This window comes from Oreochromis aureus, linkage group 18, assembly GCF_013358895.1.
Source record: "Oreochromis aureus strain Israel breed Guangdong linkage group 18, ZZ_aureus, whole genome shotgun sequence".
In the NCBI taxonomy this organism is placed as follows: Eukaryota; Metazoa; Chordata; class Actinopteri; order Cichliformes; family Cichlidae; genus Oreochromis; species Oreochromis aureus.
Window position 1 is genome coordinate 17,156,249 of NC_052959.1, and position 21,991 is coordinate 17,178,239.

Consider the following 21,991-nt stretch of genomic DNA (forward strand, 5'->3'; position numbering starts at 1 on the left):
TCATAACAAATAGCTAAAGGTTCAGCAAGAAATGTATAGATGCCAGCCCAGAGAGCTTCACCCAAGCTTAGATGGTATGGAGGCATTTTGCATACCATAATAAGATGGACAGGCTACTCTGTGTTCTTGAAGATGCTGCTAATGGGGGAAGTGGGAAGGCTTTGGGACTGCTTGCCCTAATTAACTTGCCTTTTTTTCCAAGATTCTACTCAATTCCATTCAATGCAATTTTATTTATATAGTGCCAGATTACAACAACAGTCTCATCAAGATGTTTAATATTGTAACGTAAAGACCCTATAATAACATAGAGAAACCCCAACAATTAGACCACACCCTATGAGGAAGCACTTTGGCGACTCTGGAAAAGAAAAACTCCCTTTTAACCGGAAGAAACCTCCCGCAGAGCCAGGCTCAGGGAAGGATCACAAGACAAAAGGATTTTGCAAAAACTGACCAGGATACTGGAAATACTTTGTTTCTTGAACCTTTCAAAAAGGCGTTCCATGTACTTTTTTGATTGTGTTAAATTGTTTTTGCAAGAACAGTGAGCACTGCTGCTTGTGAAGAAAGTTTTCCACACTGAAATTAATCAAAAATCACCTACGAACAATCATAACTGATGATCACCTTAGTGACATAGGAGTGCTCAATATATAGAGTCATGGAGGGCAAAGTTTTTGGTAAGGATGAGTTTATTTGACTGTTTAAGAAGCCAGCACAAAAAACACAGAAAACAGCTGTTTTGAGGCAGGGCACAGACTAGTTGTTTAATGGTGCAAGTGTAAGTGAATCATACAAGTAATTTGATGAGATAATGTGATCTGTAGATTTTTAAATTATGCATATCTACTGAGCATTTGTATTAATGCACAACACAACAGAGGAACTATTAGCACTTGGAGCATTTACTGCAGCCCTACACCTTTTTGAATGTACTGTGACAATACATACAAAATGTATGTACAGTGCCCCAGGAAGGCACTACTCCATATTGAACTCGGATTTAGCCAAGTGTCCTCAGACAGTCTGTTGGAAGGAGAAAACATCCTATCTGGAAAGATTGTTTTCACAGTATGACAAAAACTAATTACAAGCAATAAATTAATTTCACGCTACTGCTTTAGAATTAATTGCATCCTTACAGAAGTAACTGGAAGTGATGGTTCAAACGAGCCTGATAAGGGTGGACACACAAAATAGTCTATTGAATTTTGTGGCTTATCAGTGCCATTGCTTTGCGTAGAAAGGCATTTCATAGCAATTAAAGAAAATTATCTAAAATTCTCTTTGTTGTTATTTTAATTGCTGGTTGGGTATTTTTGTCATGCACTTCCAGCAGCACGTATTTCATTAGGGCAGCTGTGCATGCTGTTTTGTACAGCAGGCCCTTCTTATGTTTTTTATGGGTTTTTTTGTTTTGCTTTTAAATATAAAAATGTATTAAAATAAAATCTTTGTAGTGAACTAGTAAGGCAGGATAAGGTTTTTTTAATTTTGATGAAACTGCCACGTCAATCTCTCCCACCCTGCTTCTCAGTTTAAACATACTTGAGACATATCACACTCATTGAGTGGTCAGCACCTATAATTAAACTGTGTCAAATGATTTTGCTTATCAACTTTCTTTCACACTCTTGACCTTGGGGCTAAGTCATCACTGTGAGCAATTCCAGAGTCATGAGTTCATGACACCAAAAGAGTTGCTATATTAAGAAGTTCTAAACATCTAAACTGCTTTAAAAGAAAAAGATCAGGGTTATGGCTTTAAAAATACTTAGGAAACTGAAACAAAGACATTTTTTATTGCAGATTATTACAAGATCAGTCATCAACAAAAGGGTTTTACCTTAGTAGAGAACATTTCCTTTTTAAAATATGGGTAGAAGAGCTGCTATCTCTGCTTGGATCGCATTCTTCACATATTTGGGTTAAGCATTTTTTTTGTGGAGGGGGGTCATTATTTTTAGTTAGGTGACTTATGTTCAAAATCACCTAATTAGTCCCTTTGGGATTTTGAGCAAAGACCCTTCATGTTCACATGTTGTTCACATCTTCCCATAATTGTGACAGTATTATTTTAATCTGTACGGATATTGTTGTATTTCTAACAAGATTTCACTGTTTGATCAGGGTGACAGACATTTTTTCCAGGAATTAATTTCACCATTTGTTCTTCTCTCTGCCATCATATTTTATACTCATCATCACAATGTGACAGATGGCCCTTTCCAGAGCCTGCGATTGCATATTTCGAGCCTCAAGTGTCCTTTGTACGTCATCATATTGATAAATTGCATAAGAGACTAGTGACTTGTTTATAACTTCAACGCTTACTTACATTATTTATAAATTAATCCAAAGGGTTACGAGAACTCTGGGGAATTTCAGTTGAGGTTTCAATACATTTTTCATTGAATATTATTTATTTACAGAGGTTTTTGAATAACAAAGCAAAGTTTGTTATCTATACCATCTGACAATTTAAAACTAATTATTGATAACTGTTAAATTACACTAATTGGGGCATTACATAAACTTCCTGTAACCGGAAACTTTATGTCTAAAGAAGTCATTTACTGTTTACAAAATAGAGTTTGTTACCATGATTACAGTTAAACTTTTTAACAATAGGGTAGAACAATGTTGCCATAATAACACCAGTGCACCAACTGGATCTGCCAATGACTGAAAGTAATTATTAGCCAACGAGTTGAGGAGTTGGAACATTGAACATATTGTATTACGCAAGCTATCTGTGCCCCACCCTGTGAAACATTCACCACAGTGCACACAAAGCCCGAGAACAATAAGCAACCAGGCTGCGACCTTTCTGTACAGTACAACCAGAAAAAAGGATAAGGTAGGTTTTTTAAAAACTAAATAAAATTTAAATAAACAGTGAAGACTATAAGCACAAACAGTAGTGCTTATAGTTGTAGAGTTACATGTATGCTTATTGCATGTGGGCTGACTATGGTGTTTTATAATCTTCATCTTGCACTTATAGTTCCTTTAAATGTAGAAAAAGAAAAAAAACAACTGCTACAGTAGCAAAAATTAAACAACACTCTTTAATGTTAATGTCAAATTACAACTTAACCACATAATATACATGTAAGGTATACACAGTTCTTTGACTGGGTTTTTCCTGGGAGGCCAGCTACATTTAGTTTCAGGCAGTGTCAGTAACACCTTACCCCTCTGGTTCACACCCTTGTGCAGATTTTAACAGGACTACTGTTGGGAATGTTGCAATAACCTGACTGACAGCGAGCTCAAACCGCACCCATCTGACAGTCAGGGATTTGAAGTAAAACATGGTTACACACAATTTCTGTGGCATTAGGAAATTGTGCGAAATTAAATCAACACTGTTTAAAATAGACCATTATGAATGTATAGTTTTACATTAAATATTGTGAAATATTAGAAAATGTTATTTTGTTTCATTATTTGTCTTACTTCAAAAATATCGGCAAAGCCTGAAATTCAATAAAGATAAAAAACAGCAACATGACTGAAATAGAAATGCTTTTTTTTCTTTTCTTTTTTTTTTTAACAGCAGGTAACGATTAATAAACAAAGTTTAAAAAAAACAAAAAAAACAAACAAAGTTCCTACTAACTGATAGAAAGACAAACATGCTATTACTCAGTAGCCGCATTTCAAACCAAATTAACAAGAACTTCTCGTCCCGAGAGCTTTTTTTGTCTGTACTCCCAGCAATGTCTTCAGACCCACAAAGCTCAAGCAGAATTGTGCAATTAAATATGAAAAAGCAACACCAGTTTTGTTGTTGCCCATCTCCCTCCACTGCTCTCTGATGTAAGTTTAAGTTAATGATTACCAACAATTTATGTGGTATACCTTGAAGGCAGTGTGATTTTTATGAAAAGTTGCTTTCCAACCAGAAACACTGCAATCCCTGCACCAAAGGCTCCTGAAGTGTTACAAAGTGCTACCCTCCAAAAATATAAAGATATGAAATCATTTTTCCAAGAACTTAATTTAGACCTTGGTTCCTGAGGTACAAACCTCCAAAAGACTGCAGTCCCTGGGTTCCTGTGGTGGAAACGCGGCTATTGACATACAACATAAAGTATGCACAACCAACAGCATCTACATCATTTTCAGTGCAAATGACTACATTAAAAAAATAAAAAAATTTTAAAAAAAAAATAACAAAAACAAAGAAATAAAGCAACTAAGAGCAATAGCATATACACACCAGCACCACCTGCTTGTTCCTTTTTTACATTCTTACCCCAATAACACGCCAAGCATTCACACCCAATCTGCATCTTTTACAGCTTAAAGTAAACAATATTATCTGGAGTGTCACTTTTCATGTCTTTCTGCAGACCTCTGCAAGAGTTTTGAACTTTGGTCCGAGTGTGTTCAGAAAGTCAAGGTTATCGTTGTCATTATTATTACTGCAGCATCCGATAGAGCCAGCTACAGAGCCACGTCCCTCGAATGCGTAGGCGTGGATGATATCGTCTGCGTATCGCCCATCCTCCTCTGTTCCCATTTGGTTCAATTTCTGGAAGACACAGGCAGTTTGTTATTACTCCTTGCACTAAGCCTGGACGATAGGAGCAAGCATACAACACTTTCAAAGCTGCTCAGGATATGACTGACGGTCAGATATTACACATCGAGCAAACAGACCACCAACAGTTTAGAGAAATAATACCTTTCACCAAGAGCTGAGAAATATTGAGGTTTACACAGGATTCTATCACAGCTTAGAGAAGAACATAGTATTACAAATGGGAGTTAACTTATCTGTAACAGGTAACACATTATTAAACCGCAGAAAAAGAAACTTCTGCTGCTCTCTTTTTGACTTTTTATGCAAACATCTGCCACAAGACACATTTTTGTTGGATGTATCTAAAACAAATAAATGATATGTTTGTAATCATAAAAAAAAACAATACCTGATGTAGATAGCGGCCATTTGTTTCCCAAGTATACAGAAGAGCTGGGTCCATGTTGTGTTGTCTGTAGTCAAAGTCTACACCACTACCAACAAGCTGACCATAGGATTGACGATCTATGGTCATGTCATACTGGCCGGTATAGTAATCCTGCACATTAGCTGCAGAAATATCAGTCCTTCCATGCATCCCATTCTCGTGAACACCAAGGGTTCCAATAGTGCTTCCACTCTTGTTCCCGATCCACGAAGGATTCATCATTACACCCTTAACAGAACCCTTTACTGCTTGGTCAATCTCAAAGGGGGGACCATTGATGAGACTTGCATCCTGTCAATCAAAGCAAATGTGGCAATTAAATAAATGAAGCAGAAGGGGAAAAGAAAAGAAGCAAATATGGTTTCCTTGTGAGTAACGGTAAGCCAAGGCAATGCTTCCGCATTACTGTCCTTACCACTTCGTCCCCTGGGGCCTCCGTGTTGGATTTGAGTAGGATTCCTCCAGTGTCTGCTGAATCGTCAAGTTGCAACTTCTCCCTCTTTGTTAGACAGAAAAATGCAAGGAGCAGGACTGCAACAACAAAGCAAGCGTGTTCAAAATGACAGCTCACAGAGTACTTTTATGTGCGGTAAGCATCACAAGAACGAGCATAGCAGCATTTTACACTACACTACTGTATGCAACATTGCTTATTGCATATCGGAAACTGAACAAACTATGAAAGAACCTCCAGCTAACCCTTACTACTTATAATTACAGTGGAAGACTCACAGAGCAGTAGGAGGAGAGCCACAGGCAACAGCAGAGTCAGTATTCCCAGCGGTCCGAGCGACACAGACCTGTCCTTGCCAAGGCAGACGCCATTCTTGCACTTGCAGACTCTCAGATTCACTGTCTGTGTTTTGCCACTGCCCTGAAGATCTGTAACAGTCAGGTCAACGGTGTGCATCCCCAAATAAAGCGGTTGGAGCTGCTCCAATGTAGCTGCTGTGTCTAAGAAGGAAACACATGTGATAATTATAAAGAGACACAAGCTTCACCACAAAATGCAACAAAAAAAAGACTAAAGAATATTGTTTCAGGCTACATAATGTGACTTTAACATATACTTAATACTAAGATTTTGTAATAAAATATTTATACTTCATAAAACAGAGTATTACTGTGTGAATGTATGTGATTTATGATTTTACTGTCCATGCAGTAAAATCCATAACCACATTTTTAGCCCTCGACATATACTAATCTACTCGTTTTAAAAAGTGCACAAACAAAACAATAGATGTGTTGACAAGTTCACACAGCTCCAAGTCTTTTTCTCAACTACATGTGTTCTTCGCTACATATTTACTTTTGAAAACCGAGTATTCGCAGAGTTGTGAAACAAAACAGCTCCACAACACCCTCACATAATTGTATCTTTTCTCTCCACTGGAATGATACCATGTTACTTTTTGGATCATGCTGTACATAAGGTACTACAAACATTTGTAAAAAATTATTTTCGTTCACATTTGATTAAAAAGATACACTTTGCGCTTCATCGTGTACAAAGACAGCCACTTACCATTAAGACTTTTCACAGACCATGTGCCATCGTTTTTATTTGGTAAACTGAAGGTGAATGGAGACGAAAAGGGATTCTGATCTTTGTCTTCAGCCACCACCACCACAGAGCCGAGCTCTCCATCCTTCTGACACAACGTGAGCTCACTAGGAATTGTAGGAATGTTGTCGTTTTCATCCTCCACCCAAATGACAACTGTTCCTGTTGCTGACTTGGAGCCTGAAACACAAGAGCATTACTGGTTCTCACGTAGTCATGTGGACATGTTGGCACACAGGAACAATGAAACACACTTTTTTTCATTACAATAACGAGGTGTCACCTAAGTGCAAGTTTTAAGTTCTGCCAAGCACTGGGATATGTTCCCAATTTCCACATTGAAAGGAACATGAGTCATTGTAAATTACTAGCCACTTGATTTTTTTTTTTCCAACAGGTTTTATCTTGTCAATAGATGTTCTCATGAAAAATAAAGCCAGTCAGACAAACACAGCTCAAGGTGCAGCTTGTACTTTTAACAACTTTCGGATTGTGTGACACACCGCAAGAAGAAATGAAGGAAATGAAGGAACGGCAATAAGGTTTATTTAGTCACAGGCACTAGCTCCAAATGATTTGGCAAATATCCATCAGGTAATATAGAATTGAGTACAGAAAGGACCACTTGTGTATTGTTGAAGATTATGTTTTCTTTATCAGTATTGAAGTGCCTACAAAAATACTTACTAGCATCAACAGCCCTCACTGTGATGTTGTAAAACCCATCGCGAACAAGCGGCGACTCTCTGTCAATTGTGTTTGCCACCCTCAGCTCTCCCGTGTCTTTGTCGACATTGATCCAGGAGCCCGGGTCTGTCACCTTGTAATACCTAAGAGACAAAAAAGTACATGTGCATTACTCGCATATTCACTTTTGTAGTCCAAGTCACAAGAACATTAAGCGTTATTGGGGCAAATTGAAGTCCTTACTTGATGCCTTTGCTGCTCTTGGTCTCAGGATCCGTAGCTGTATAAGTTCCTATCACTGTGCCATTTGGTGTGTTCTCTTTGACATTGAAGCGGATCGAAGGAGCAGAGAATTCTGGGCCTTCATCAACATTGGTGACATTGACCTTCACAGGGATGGAGTTCCAACTGGCGCTGCTGCCACTCAGCGGTGCTTGATTTTGTGCCATGATCTGAAGCTGTACACTGCTGGTCTTCTCATAATCTAATGGCTGAAAAAAAAGAAAGACATTTAAAAGTTTATGAATATAAATCACTTTTATAAAGGCTGACTTTCCGTTAGATGTGATCCATGTAAAATGCTACTACCAACATTACTAAATGATAATAATGAATTTAATAAGAAGTCAGTCTCACCTTTGAGACGTACAGAAGCCCTTCATTTGTTTGGGGGTCGGTAACAATCCTGAAATTTCCATTTTCATTTCCTTGAGTAATGACAAACTTTGATATCCAGTTTGGTGTGTTTATCAAATCTTTATCTTGAACTGGAATTCGAAGTAGAAGTTTTTCACTTTCATTCTCTTGCACAGCGACATCATACTAAAAGAAAAAACAAGTTGGGGGGGGTATTTACTAAACAACCAATGTTCATGGAAAAGAAGTGCAAAAACAATGTAATTATTAGTTATTTAGCCAGATTACATACTGACAATTTTTTCAAACACTTACAGATGTTTTCATGAAGATTGGCGGGTTGTCATTGATGTCACTCAGAACAATTGTTGCTGTTGATGTAGCAACCAGACCATTTGCTGCACCATTCATATCCTGGATTTTTACAATCACTAAATGCTTGTCTTGTAACTTAAAAAGAAAAGTTGCAAAATATTATAAGAAGAACATGTTTTTAAAGTACTTGTATCATTCAATGCTATTTTCATTTAAATAAAGTTCACAGGTATCACTGATGCAGAAGCAGTGCTCACCTCTCTGTCTAGGGTGTTGGTTGTTGTTGTGATGACACCTGTTTGTGGATGAATGGCAAACATGGCTGTTCCAGTTAGGAGTGTATACTTAATCTTCACATGGTCAGTCTCAATTTGGTCTTTGTCGGTTGTATTCACCTTTCCCACCACAGTCCCTGTATGGAAACCATGATCATTTAGAGCAACTGCACTGAAAACCAAACACCACAGGTTTATCTATTACTCTATTTTGCTTTTCTCACCTACACTACAGTGCTCAGGAACCGTAAACTGTAGTGAACCTACAAACTCCGGTGGATTGTCATTTACATCATCTACAACCACTTTCAAAGGCAGATTCTCATCTGTCTCCTGATTTGTGATCTTGTCCCAAACACGCACCACAAACTATAAAGGAAAAACACAAGCGTGTAAAGCAAAGGTAAAGGCAAAAACATTATAAGACATATATAAATTGTGTCACTTCCAGGTAGAGTGAACATAATAAAAAGAAATGCATAATAGAGAATCAAAACTCAAAACTAACAAGTTGACAATTCGCAATTATTTTAATTAATGATAAATCATTCGTTTTGAATGACTGCTGAACAGTAATGCAACTGATTAAAAACCTTAAATCATTTTCATGTTCACACTCACTTTATATTCTGGGAAGGCCTCACGGTCCACTGATTTGAGCAAGAACAGATCCCCTGTGTTTCTGTCCAGTCTGAACACTCCAGTTGGATACTTATCGACTCCTTCTCCTTCGATAGTGTAGTACACATTATATGTGGCTGAGGTATCTGACACCAGCTACAGCAAAAAACAAATAAATCACACATATTAGAAGAAAACAAAAACGGATTCTGTTATTTATTCATCATAAAGCCGCCTACTGTGAGCTCTTTCAGCTCATAGCGTTATTAAATCTGACACGCTGGTCATGTAACTTAAAAAAAGAACATCAAAAGGAAATAATCACTTTGTCAGTTGAATGTAATTTAATTAACAGGTGAGACACCTGAAATAATCAGATAATTTAAGGGGGGAAGTGAGAAAAGAGAACAATGTGTACTGACAATAAATATTTGTATAGCACAGTGCTTATACATGATATAAATTATGCATTTAATTTACCTTTTCGATTAGTTTTGGATAGGATCCTACGTAATTCTCCACTACGTTGAAGTTCGGAGGTGCCCAGCGTCTTTTAGAGCGACTCAGGAAGCCTTGGCCTCGTTGCTGTGACATTCCAACAAGTCAGGATATGTTAGAAAAAACGCGCCGTGCTTTCTGAGCTGTATAAACGGCTCACAATATGCAGTTGTCTTACATGTTTTATCGGCATTGTACTGCGGACAAGGTGAACTTCCATCTTACTTTCCGGTCCACTATTGTCCTGAGCGCACACAGAAAATGTCCGTCCTCTTTCGGCCACTGAGACAGACGTTAAAGCTACCACTGCTCCATTACTTTTTATTGTAAAACTCGGGTCCTTCACAGTTAACTGCGTTGATTTGGCATCACAGCCGACGGCTTCAACTGAAAACCGAGAAAGGGAAAGTTAAAACGAGCCATAAAACAGTCGGTGTCCAACGCTTTTTCACACAGAAGGAATGAAAAAAAAGTAAGCAGAGCAGCACCTTTTGCTACTTGGTATTCAGGTGGAATTGTTTCAGGTACAATTACGTAGAGAGACCTCGGGAGAGAGCACGACTCCACGCAGGGCAGGATCTGAAGGTGAAAGTGAGTTTCAAACTGGCTTGTCGCGTTTAAATGTTGTTAATGCTTTTGGGCATTCAAATGTTTGCTATAGCAAACAGCACTGACAGAAGTGACAGACAGTAAAAACACGTATTTGTGATGTTGGAGTGCTATAAAACCAAACTAGAAGCACTTACCAGCATTAGGCAGATGGTGGAAATTAAAACTCTCCCCATCTTTGGGAGAAAAAACGTGACTTTGTCCCGGGTGCAAGTAGAGAGAGTCCGGTTAGTGTTTCAGAGAGTAATAGAAAACAAATGCGTCCGGTCTACTCGAGAGTTTCGTCTCGTCTGTTGCTTCACTTCTCTATCAATGCGAAAAGGCAGGATTTCTCAGACGGCTCTATCTGTCGCTGTTGGGTGAGTCAGCAGACACACCTTTGATGACACACCCAAGTGAAATTTCAAACAAGCGAAGTACCTTTGGGCTGTGCTCGCTGGCGTCTGCTGAGAAAGCCAACTCCCTCAAAGTTGCTGATATTCGCGTTTTTTTCCGCCAGCAGGGGGAAACATTACTCTTTTACTAGAAGACATTAAGCGGCTCTTTTATTTCCCCTTAAAGAGTTTTAGCAGGAGTATAAGAGCTAAAATACATGTTATTAAAGCTTTAAGCATTATTTGTATAAATCCATGCATATAACGTAAAAACAATAGTCGTATAACACTAGCGCATGCTGCAGGTACACTTATTTGAAGAAATACTGGTCTGTCTGCTTTTTTTTTTTCTTTTGTCAAGACTTGTCCCAGGTCTACACAGAAAATTGACCCCTACGTCCTCCTCTCTCCTTTAGCTCTACTCTGTAGGAGGAGCACACTTGAGCTCCTCTCTGAACACCACAGGAATTTGAGCCGAATGAACCCTGGTGTGGGAGAGGCTGTGGTTCTCACAGCAAAACGCTCACAATCTTTATAAACTGCTGATAAAAGTGAAGAGACACAAACAATGGAGCTATGTTGTTTAAAGCATGTCCATCTGGATATACTTTAATAGTTAGATTGTAATTAAAGGAGCTTTTTGAAAGCAGGATATATGGGTCTGCAACAGGAAAGGTGAGAAAAATGTCAGGAAGACTGCCGGTGGGAGTCATGGGCGTGGACATAATGAAGACTTTAAGGCTTTAAGGCTTTACCAGCAAATGCAAAACAGACACAGTAAAACCCCATGCGATGTTATTCCCAAGATAAAAAAAAGTAAAAGCTAACTGTTGTCGTACTCAGGCTTCTGTGTGTTCACAGAATTAAAAGTCTAAACAAGCCTGTGTGTAACAAACCTATCATATTTCCAGTTATTCAGCTGGTTTAATCATTACTGATGAAATATCCCCCACAGTATCCCGGTAAGATTACTCATAACAGATGTTTTTAGATTGTAGTTTTGCTTTTGCAGAGTTGTGCAGTGATGAGAAAACCTAAATGTAACCTTTCTTTGGAAGACATTTTCTTTTTTTAGCTTCAAATGAAATTCATAAGATGTCTTGGTGTCAATGCCATATGACCTCATGCATTTTACTCCCAAACTGCAGTTCTCTGTTAGTTTGAACTCATCTGTTACGAAATGGTGTGTTTTGCCAAGACTCCACGTAAATGCTGGAGAGCTAAGACAGGATGTTGTGTGATGCAGTGTTTTAAAGGAAGTGAAAATCTTATAAAGGGAGTATAAGGGTATCTGAGCTGCCACTTCACTGGGTGTGGATAACACATGTTCAAGTCCCACACATGCAAGGTTTCCTACCACTGCTTTGAAAGCACAAGTTTCTGGATCCACCCAAAGCAGCAACAACACCCAGTTTTCTCCACCCTTTGCATGAGTATCAAATAAAGTACTCGCGTCATCACGTGTAGGAGAGTAGTATTCTAGTGAAACCATTTGAGGATTAATTCACTAATGCCAAAGTCATTATTACTAATACCTTCGTGATTTGTAGCGTGTACTCGAGACTGGTCAATCTGAAACGTGAAATGATTTCCTCAAAGATTTTCCCCTAGAGCAGTCACATGTGTCTACATAGAGGTGTTGAATTAGTCTGTGTTCGTAAGGACTAATACATCAACCGGTTATTTGATCATTGCATGAGGAAATATCCTTCTTTATGTATTCCTGAATGTGTACTGCACTCAGATCGGCCAAAGAAGTTTCAGTGTTGCTGTTTTTCTCAGAGTTTCAGTGTTGTCAGCTTACTTCTGCTGCATTTCAAAACTCAGTTTTAGTTTGGCACTGCATAATTTAAGAGTCTCGTTTTTTCCGTCTCCCGCTTTTTATTATCTGTCATAAATCATGTGACACCATCAAAACCACTCTCTGTGTTTTTGAATACTAAGAAAGCCATGGAATGAATGAATGATTGATTGCTTATAAAAAATGTAAAAAAAAAAAAAAAAAAAAAAAAAACAGCAATTGCATAATTCCCCCATATTATGTGATATATTGCCTCCTTGGTGCTCCCTACCACCCAAAAGTCATAGGGAATTCTTGGTAACAGCCAATGGTTTTTCAGTCTGCTGCTACAGATCTATCAGGATTCAGAGTTGTGGCCAACCAGCACTTGTATCACCACCAAGATTTCACTTAGACCCCACCAAGAATTTCCAATCTATTCATTAACTAAGACATTTAAAAAAAAAAAAAAAGTCAGTTAAAGTATTTCTCATTGCAAATAATACCAGCATAAGCTATGTTTGCTACTTGTGATACCATATTTCACAACCTATTGTATAGCTTGTTGTGAAAAATATGCATACATGGCACAAAACATCAGGATCAACATAACAAGGTGGTCATGACTAGATATAAATGGTGATAATATAATATATACAGGTGGCTCAAGCCAAATTCTTGGAATTTTCCTTTTTTTCTGGCATTTCTTTCTCAGCATTATGGTTGTGAATCTTACTTCATGGGATAGGTAGTCTAAATCCAAATCAAGCAAGGTTAGAGAGAGCAATGAGGGAATGCCATGGCCATAATCCACGATGCCAGAGAGAACTCCGAATAGCATAAAAATGTGTGAAAATGAAAAGAAGAAGATCAGATTCATGCATATAGTGTAAGGAGGACATGCAGAGGGCTTGTGTGAGAGAGGAGGATAACAGGGATAATGTGAGATGGAGGCAGATGATCCATAGTGGCGACCCTTAAGGGGAGCAGTCAAAAAAGAAGATTATTATTTCAACCTGAGATTCCTTGCCTTTGGCCCATTTTGTGTGAAGAACATATAAAATGTTTTCAGTGGCTTCAAACTGTAACCCACCCTTACAGCCCTCACATGTTCGAGTCCACTGAACCGAAGGGTCATACAAGGCTAGAAGCACTTTGCCCTTTCACCCTGTCCTCCTCCTAGATCACCTACTATTAGTATTTCTGTGTAAATTTGGTCTGTGTGAGTGTGTGTGTGTTTATTGTTCTAAAGTGAATCTAGCTTCACATCTCACCTACTATTGTTAAGTTGTTGCCATGGTTGAACTGTTGTAAATTTTAAGATGGTGAACAACACTGAGATATATAATCACAGTCCTAAGTACACTCCATTTACTTTAGATACAAACTAGTGTGGCTTCAGGGCAGTAACCAGCTAAAATAAACAAAACAGCAGTGAACCAGTTAAACCTACTGTGCAGTCCTACGACTGACTCCCTATCAAAGTGAAACTGGAAAAACGACAAAACAAACAAAAAGTCTACACAATCTCTTGGGGCAGCAGCTCACCACGTCCCTGTAAAAAATAAATAAATAAATTGCTGTATGGCAGTTGTAAACCTGAGTTAAGACTTGTATTGATAATAGCAATAACAAATTGAAATTTAGGTAACTGTCAATATTAGAGATATTTTTACCCAGAATCCATTTTGCAGAATAACGACTGCTGGATCTGTATTCGTGCTCTCGATCTTTATTGTCACAGTGTTAATGCCTTTGTGGATGTCTGGTTCTCCAAGCTCACCACTTTTACACTCTTTAAGAATTTAACAGGCAGTTTCTCAAGACATATTACCTGGAACCCTCCAAACCTCTTCGTTTTGCTCTGTCTTTGTTTTTAATAAAATGCTGACTGGACTCATAGGATTCTCCACCAGAAGGATGACAGTTCCTGTTGTTGTCATGGAGCCTGCAATACAACAGTAATGTAGAAAATGTGTACATGTTGGCACACAAGAAAAATTGCAATTACTAAGTGTCACCTGCAGTGCCTCCTCCCTGATTCCTTATTTTTTGCACACTTGTCACAATTCCATGTTTCAGATCATCAATGTAGATTTAATGTTCGACAAAGATAATCTGAGTAAATACAATATCCTGTATTTTTTGTTTTGTTTTGTATTGTTTGTTGTTTTTCATTTATTAAGTGAAATATGTTATCCAAACCTATCTGGCCCTGTGTGAAAAGGTAATTGCTCCTAAACAAAATAACTGCTTGGGGCAATTACCTTAGCACCAAGAACTGCATGCAGTCAAGCGACTGGAATAACTGGGATTGAGTCTTTCGCATCACTGCGGAGAAATTTTGTCCCACTGTTCTTTGCAAAATTGTTTTGATTCAACCACATTCAAGGTTTTTTAAGCATGAATGGCCAATTTCACTTGAGAAAGTTAAGACTTTGACTAGGCCACTCCAGTCAGAGATGGACTTGTTGATGCGTTTCAGATCATTGTCCTGCTACATAACACAAATGCCCTTGAACTTCGTGCAACAAAGTGACAACCAGACATTCTCCTTCAGGATTTTCTAGTACAAAGCAGAATTCATGGTTCCATCAGTTCCATCAATTAATTGTGTGTTAGTTTGATGCCAGATGTAAAAGAACTTAAACCTTCCAAAAGATACTTTTGTCTCGTCAGTCCATGGAATATTTTCCCAGATGTCTTGTCTTTCCAGAAGATGTTTTTGGCAAATGTGAGATGAGCCTTTGTGGGTTTTTTTGGTCAGCACTGATTTTACCTTGGAACTCTCTCATGGATGCCATTTTTACTCAGTCTCTTTCCTATTGTTGAATCATGAACTCTGATCTTAACTGAGGCAAGTGAGGCCTTTGGTTCTTTAATGTTGTTCAGGGTTCTTTTGGGAGCTCCTGGATGAGTAGTCGATGGACTCTTGGAGTAATTTTGGTCGGCCAGCAATTCTTGGGAAGGTTCATCACTGTTCCAGGATTACTCCAATTGTGAATAACGGCTCTCACTGTGGTTCTCTGGAGTCCCAAAGCCTTAGAAATGGCATTGTAAGACTTCCAGTCGGATAGATGTCAATGGCTTTTTTTATCAGCTGCATTGGAACAATGTGTAGATTTTTGAGGTTTTTAGCATTTTGTCAGACTTTGTCAGACAAGTTCCATTTAAGTTATTTCTTGACAAAATCATGATTTACAAACTACTATTTGTTTTCACTCCAGTTATCTGTCTAATGCTAACATTTATTTGATAATATGAAACATGTAAGGGTGGCAAATATGCAAAAAAAAAAAAAAACCAAAAAAAACCCCCAAAACAACAATAGAAACATTTAAGATTTCAGGTGGTGTTTTTTTTTTTTTTTTCATGGACTACAAAATACTTACTAGCATCAACAGCCCTCACTGTGACGTTGTAAAACCCATCATGAACAAGCGGTGACTCTCTGTCAATTGTGTTTGCCACCCTCAGCTCTCCCGTGTCTCTGTCCACACTGATCCAGGAGCCCGGGTCTGTGACCTTGTAATACCTGAGAGACAACGAAAAAAGTACTTGTGCATTACTCGGATATTCACTTTTGTAGTCCAAGTCTGTTTTGAGCATTCACTAGAATTTACACAAGAGTTGGGGTCTAAAGAATTAGCTGCAATCTTCTCTCCTATCAGTCACCAGAACATTAAGAGTTATTGGGGCAAATTGAAGTCCTTACTTGATGCCTTTGCTGCTCTTGGTCTCAGGATCTGTAGCTGTATAAGTTCCTATCACTGTGCCATTTGGTGTGTTCTCTTTGACATTGAAGCGGATCGAAGGAGCAGAGAATTCTGGGCCTTCATTGGTGACATTGACCTTCACAGGGATGGAGTTCCAACTGGCGCTGCTGCCACTCAGCGGTGCTTGATTTTGTGCCGTGATCTGAAGCTGTACACTGTTCGTCTTCTCATAATCTAATGGCTGAAAAAAAAGAAAGACATTTAAAAGTTTATGAATATAGATGTGATCCATGTAAAATGCTACTACCAACATTACTAAATGATAATAATGAATTTAGTAAGAAGTCAGTCTCACCTTTGAGACGTACAGAAGCCCTTCATTTGTGTAGGGGTGAGTAACAATCCTGAAATTTCCATTTTCATTTCCTTGACTAATGACAAACTTTGATATCCAGTTTGGTGTGTTTATCAAATCTTTATCTTGAACTGGAATTCGAAGTAGAAGTTTTTCACTTTCATTCTCTTGCACAGCGACATCATACTAAAAGAAAAAACAAGTTGGGGGGGGGGTGTTTACTAAACAACCAATGTTCATGGAAAAGAAGTGCAAAAACAATGTAATTATTAGTTATTTAGCCAGATTACATACTGACAATTTTTTCAAACACTTACAGATGTTTTCATGAAGATTGGCGGGTTGTCATTGATGTCACTCAGAACAATTGTTGCTGTTGATGTAGCAACCAGACCATTTGCTGCACCATTCATATCCTGGATTTTTACAATCACTAAATGCTTGTCTTGTAACTTAAAAAGAAAAGTTGCAAAATATTATAAGGAGAACATGTTTTTAAAGTACTTGTATCATTCAATGCTATTTTCATTTAAATAAAGTTCACAGGTATCACTGATGCAGAAGCAGTGCTCACCTCTCTGTCTAGGGTGTTGGTTGTTGTTGTGATGACACCTGTTTGTGGATGAATGGTAAACATGGCTGTTCCAGTTAGGAGTGTATACTTAATCTTCACATGGTCAGTGCCATTTTGGTCTTTGTCGGTTGTATTCACCTTTCCCACCACAGTCCCTGTATGGAAACCATGATCATTTAGAGCAACTGCACTGAAAACCAAACACCACAGGTTTATCTATTACTCTATTTTGCTTTTCTCACCTACACTACAGTGCTCAGGAACCGTAAACTGTAGTGAACCTACAAACTCAGGTGGATTGTCATTTACATCATCTACAAGCACTTTCAAAGGCAGATTCTCATCTGTCTCCCGATTTGTGATCTGGTCCCAAACACGCACCACAAACTATAAAGGAAAAAGACAAATATGTAAAGCAAAGGTAAAGGCAAAAACATTATTAGACATATATGAATTGTATCACTTCCAGATTTGAGTAAACATAATAAAAAGACATGCTTAATATAGCATCAAAAATCAAAACTAACATGTTTTGTAATTATTTTAATCATTGATAACTCATTCTTTAAGAATGACTGCTGAACAGTAATGCAACTGATTAAAAACCTTAAATCATTTTCATGTTCACACTCACTTTATATTCTGGGAAGGCCTCACGGTCCACTGATTTGAGCAAGAACAGCTCCCCTGTGTTTCTTTCCAGTCTGAACACTCCAGTTGGATACTTATCGACTCCTTCTCCTTCGATAGTGTAGTACACATTATATGTGGCTGAGGTATCTGACACCAGCTACAGCAAAAAACAAATAAATCACACATATTAGAAGAAAACAAAAACGGATTCTGTTATTTATTCAACATAAAGCCGCCTACTGTGAGCTTTTTCAGCTCATAGCGTTATTAAATCTGACATGCTGGTAATGTAACTTAGAAAAGAACATCAAAAGGAAATAATCATTTTGTCAGTTGAATGTAATTTAATTAACAGTTGAGACACCTGAAATAATCAGATAATTTAAGGGGGGGAAGTGAGAAAAGAGAACAATGTGTACTGACAATAAATATTTGTATAGCACAGTGCTTATACATGATATAAATTATGCATTTAATTCACCTTTTCGATTAGTTTTGGATAGGGTCCTTCATCATTCTCCACTACGTTGAAGTTCGGAGGTGCCCAGCGTCTTTTAGAGCGACTCAGGAAGCCTTGGCCTCGTTGCTGTGACATTCCAACAAGTCAGGATATGTTAGGAAAAAAAACACACCGTGCTTTCTGAGCTGTATAAACGGCTCACAATATGCAGTTGTCTTACATGTTTTTTCAGCATTGTACTGCGGACAAGGTGAACTTTCATCTTACTTTCCGGTCCACTATTATCCTGAGCGCACACAGAAAATGTCCGTCCTCTTTCGGCCACTGAGACAGACGTTAAAGCTACCACTGCTCCATTACTTTTTATTGTAAAACTCGGGTCCTTCACAGTTAACTGCGTTGATTTGGCATCACAGCCGACGGCTTCAACTGAAAACCGAGAAAGGGAAAGTTAAATAGAGCCATAAAACACAAAACAGTCGGCTTACAACACTCATTCACACAGACGGATGAAACGGATGAACGATTTTTTTTCACAGATGAAAAAAACGTAAGCAGAGCGGCACCTTTTGCTACTTGGTATTCAGGTGGAATTGTTTCAGGTACAATTACGTAGAGAGACCTCGGGAGAGAGCACGACTCCACACAGGACAGGATCTGAAGGTGAAAGTGAGTTTCAAACTGGCTTGTCGCGTTTAAATGTTGTTAATGCTTTTGGGCATTCAAATGTTTGCTATAGCAAACAGCACTGACAGAAGTGACAGACAGCAAGCATTAAGAGAAATGTATTGTAGGCAAGACTGAGGATGACTGCAGCCCTTTCTGCAATTACAGCTCACAGAATATTTATGCTGGGATTGTTACATATTAACATTAAAAACAGTCTTGTTTATCAACTACAAATTGGCAGTATTTTTAAACTATCCAGCTATATGACAAAATTAATTAATTGATGACAAACACAAGGAATTCCACTGGCTAATTACTGGTGCTAAGTCCTGAAACAACGTGGGGTGCGTTGTAACCAAAAAACTGAAGAATTGAGTGACCACATCAGAAAATACGCATCTTAATCATTTTATTGTACGCAGATGAACTCTTCAAAGTCTGCATTTAGGTCAAAAAGCACTCGCCACTCATTTTTAAATCATCCCAGTATATCACAATTATAATTCAGTTCATTTCCCTCTCACAGCGACAACGCTTTTATCACCCACTGTCTTGCAAAGCTGAAAAATGAGTAGTACAGGGAAAATGTAGTTATTTGTTATCCGTAGGATAGTTTTAACACTTTTTAATAAGATTTTACAATCCTCCCTACCCCAGTCATGCATACTTAAAACTAGTTGTAGCAGTATAGTGGTTTAAAGTTAGCATAGATGGAATGCCTTAAATTTTACCTAAGACATGGCTCTTTAAATATAATACAGGTTGCACGACTTAACAAGTATCAGTACTAATCAAAGTAGACAAGTGATGAAATAAAATACTGGAAATCATCGATTTTACTGTAAACTGAATTCTTCTTCACACAGCTTTGCAATTTCACTTGCAAGGTCAGAGTGAGTTTTCATACATGGAACTAATTACATGTTAGGTAATCCCTACTTACTTAGCTTTTGCATTCAACCCTTTGTTATAATACCCCTGGTCATCCCTAACAGTGGAATAAAGAAAACTAGAAACACTTACCAACATTAGGCAGGTGCTGGAAATAAAACATTTTGACATTTTTGAATAAAAAAGAAGAAGCTTTGTCACTTGTCTGTGCCCCTGCTTCTGTCTTAATGAAAACAGGTGGTCATTTATCAGCTGCAGTATCTGCAACAAGTGAAATTTCAAACAAGCACAGTACCTTTGGACTGTGCTCCTCATTGCCAACTGTGAAAAACAACTGCCCCCAAAAGTTTCAAATATTTTTACGATATACAGTTTTTTTCCCTCCAGCAGGGGGAAACATTACTCTTTTACTGCAATACACAACTAAAAATGTAATTTCCCCTTGCTACAAATACACGTGAGGCATGTTGCATTTATAAAAGTGACCAAGTCCCAAAAAAAGTACATGTGAGCCAAACACTGTATTTGTGTGGGTCAATGTGGGGCATGTTAGTAATGCCAGGAGGTGGTCTGACAGTTTGGTGTCCAAATTAAAAAATAAAAAGGGTACATAAAAATGTGCAGGTTACCAGATTTGTATTTAGCATGTAAAGGTCAAATAAATGATGGTCAAGTAAGGGTAAAGTGAAACTGTTCTTGTGATCTCATTTGATACTCTTTATATACCCCTCTATTTTTTTTCTAGCTGCTTTCCTGTCTGGGAACCATCATTGGACTTCAATATGCATCCATAGACTATCAGTTTTCTTCTTTTCTTGCTGTTTAAACCAGTGTTCCGTGTTTCCCCTTTAATTTCCCAGTTTGGCGTCTTTGGCTCCAGCCCAGCTTTGTTTCATATTTTCTGTAAGCTCCAGCAGTAAAGCTGTGTTTTTTTAGTTTAGTTCTGCTTCTGAGTCCTGCATTTGGATCCACATTCTACAAAGCAGGACACTGTTGACAGTGCAGTCCCACATAAAGAGTTGCATCCGATTACCCTATACATTTTGCTTATGAATGCATCAGTTTAAAGCAATAGCAAGTTTTGTAACACTATGGCATGCTACAAGTATAGGCACTTGAAGAAATACTGGTCTGTCTGCTTGTTTGTTGAGCCTTATCTCAGGTCTACACAGAGACTGACCCCTGCTTGCTCCTCCTCTCTTGACTGCAGCTCTACTGTGTAGGAGGAACAAACTTGAGCTCCACTCTGAACACCACAGGAATTTGATCTGAATGAAGCCTGGTGTGGGGGAGACTGTGTAACCAAAGTGAAACACTCATTATCTCTATGAACTGTTGATAAAAGTGAAGCAGCAGAAACACTGGCCCTACGTCATTTAAAATATGTCCAGTTTGGAAATACTCTACTGGCTTGACTTTGTTTACACAAGCATTTTGAAGGCAGGATATATGGGCCTGCAACAGGAAAGGTGAGAAAAATGTCAGGAAGACTTATGGTGGGAGTCATGGGCGTGGACATAATGAAAGTGCTTACAGCTTTAACGCTTTACCAGCAAATGCAAAACAGACACAGCAAAATACCATGTGATTTTATTCCCGATATTTAAAAAAAGTTAATTATTGTTGTGCTCAGGCTTCTGTGTGTTTACAGAATTTAGAATCTAAGCGAGCCTGTGTGGAAGACACTTATTGTACTTGTGGTTATTCAGCCGGTCTCACTATTTCTGACTACTTTTTCCCTACAGTATCCTGGTAAGATTAGTCATAACAGATGTTTTTACATTCTAGAAGTAACCAAAGTTTTGCTTTTGCTGAGTTGTGCAGTTTGGAGAAAGCCAAAATGTGAACTTTCTCTGAAATATTTTCAAGCCATGTCTTTTACTTCCGATTCAGTTCACCCAGTGTCTTTTGTGTCATTAAAACATGACTTCATCCAGTAAGCTCTTCTAGTCTGAACACATCAGTTGCGAAATGATGACGAAGAAATCTGCTTGTCTTTTTGCCAGGATTACACCCAAATGCTGCAGGGCTGAGGTCCAATGTTTTAAAGGTACTGAATGCTAGCACTAATTGAATTGCTCACTTTGCGACAGTGACACACATGTCCCAGAGGTAAGAAAGTACTTCAATCCACCTAAAGCACCTACCACACCCAGCGTTCACCACCCTTTGGATGAGTGCCAAATGAGGCATTCACGTCATGTGTAGGAGAGAAGTATTCAGGTGAAAGAAGGTGATTAAAAGGATTGATTGACTAATACCAGTGTATTATTACTAACAACTACGTGTTTGGGAGTGTGTGCTGGACAAACTGAAGGATGTGAAGTGTCGTAATCAAAAGTGTTC

The 21,991-nt window shown here is 38.3% G+C and overlaps 2 protein-coding genes across 2 annotated transcripts; both read right to left on the reverse strand.

Annotated features, from left to right (window-relative positions):
* Positions 1 to 3,055: 3,055 nt before the first annotated feature.
* On the reverse strand, positions 3,056 to 13,907 carry LOC120434364 (desmocollin-2-like). The gene is made up of 16 exons (XM_039602327.1): positions 10,331 to 13,907; positions 10,073 to 10,163; positions 9,763 to 9,971; positions 9,567 to 9,671; positions 9,087 to 9,242; positions 8,690 to 8,834; positions 8,448 to 8,602; positions 8,191 to 8,325; positions 7,876 to 8,061; positions 7,483 to 7,730; positions 7,240 to 7,382; positions 6,514 to 6,732; positions 5,718 to 5,939; positions 5,401 to 5,516; positions 4,947 to 5,276; positions 3,056 to 4,546 (listed from the first exon to the last, which is right to left on the reverse strand). Exons 1-16 carry the CDS (start codon positions 10,367 to 10,369, stop codon positions 4,349 to 4,351), a joined length of 2,697 nt encoding a protein of 898 aa, XP_039458261.1. The 5' UTR covers positions 10,370 to 13,907; the 3' UTR covers positions 3,056 to 4,348.
* Positions 13,908 to 14,063: 156 nt separating this feature from the next.
* dsc2l (desmocollin 2 like) lies at positions 14,064 to 19,961 on the reverse strand. The gene is made up of 12 exons (XM_039602329.1): positions 19,941 to 19,961; positions 18,652 to 18,742; positions 18,306 to 18,514; positions 18,107 to 18,211; positions 17,627 to 17,782; positions 17,235 to 17,379; positions 16,993 to 17,147; positions 16,736 to 16,870; positions 16,419 to 16,604; positions 16,063 to 16,304; positions 15,740 to 15,882; positions 14,064 to 14,295 (listed from the first exon to the last, which is right to left on the reverse strand). Exons 3-12 carry the CDS (start codon positions 18,345 to 18,347, stop codon positions 14,168 to 14,170), a joined length of 1,437 nt encoding a protein of 478 aa, XP_039458263.1. The 5' UTR covers positions 18,348 to 18,514; positions 18,652 to 18,742; positions 19,941 to 19,961; the 3' UTR covers positions 14,064 to 14,167.
* Between the last annotated feature and the right edge of the window lie 2,030 nt (positions 19,962 to 21,991).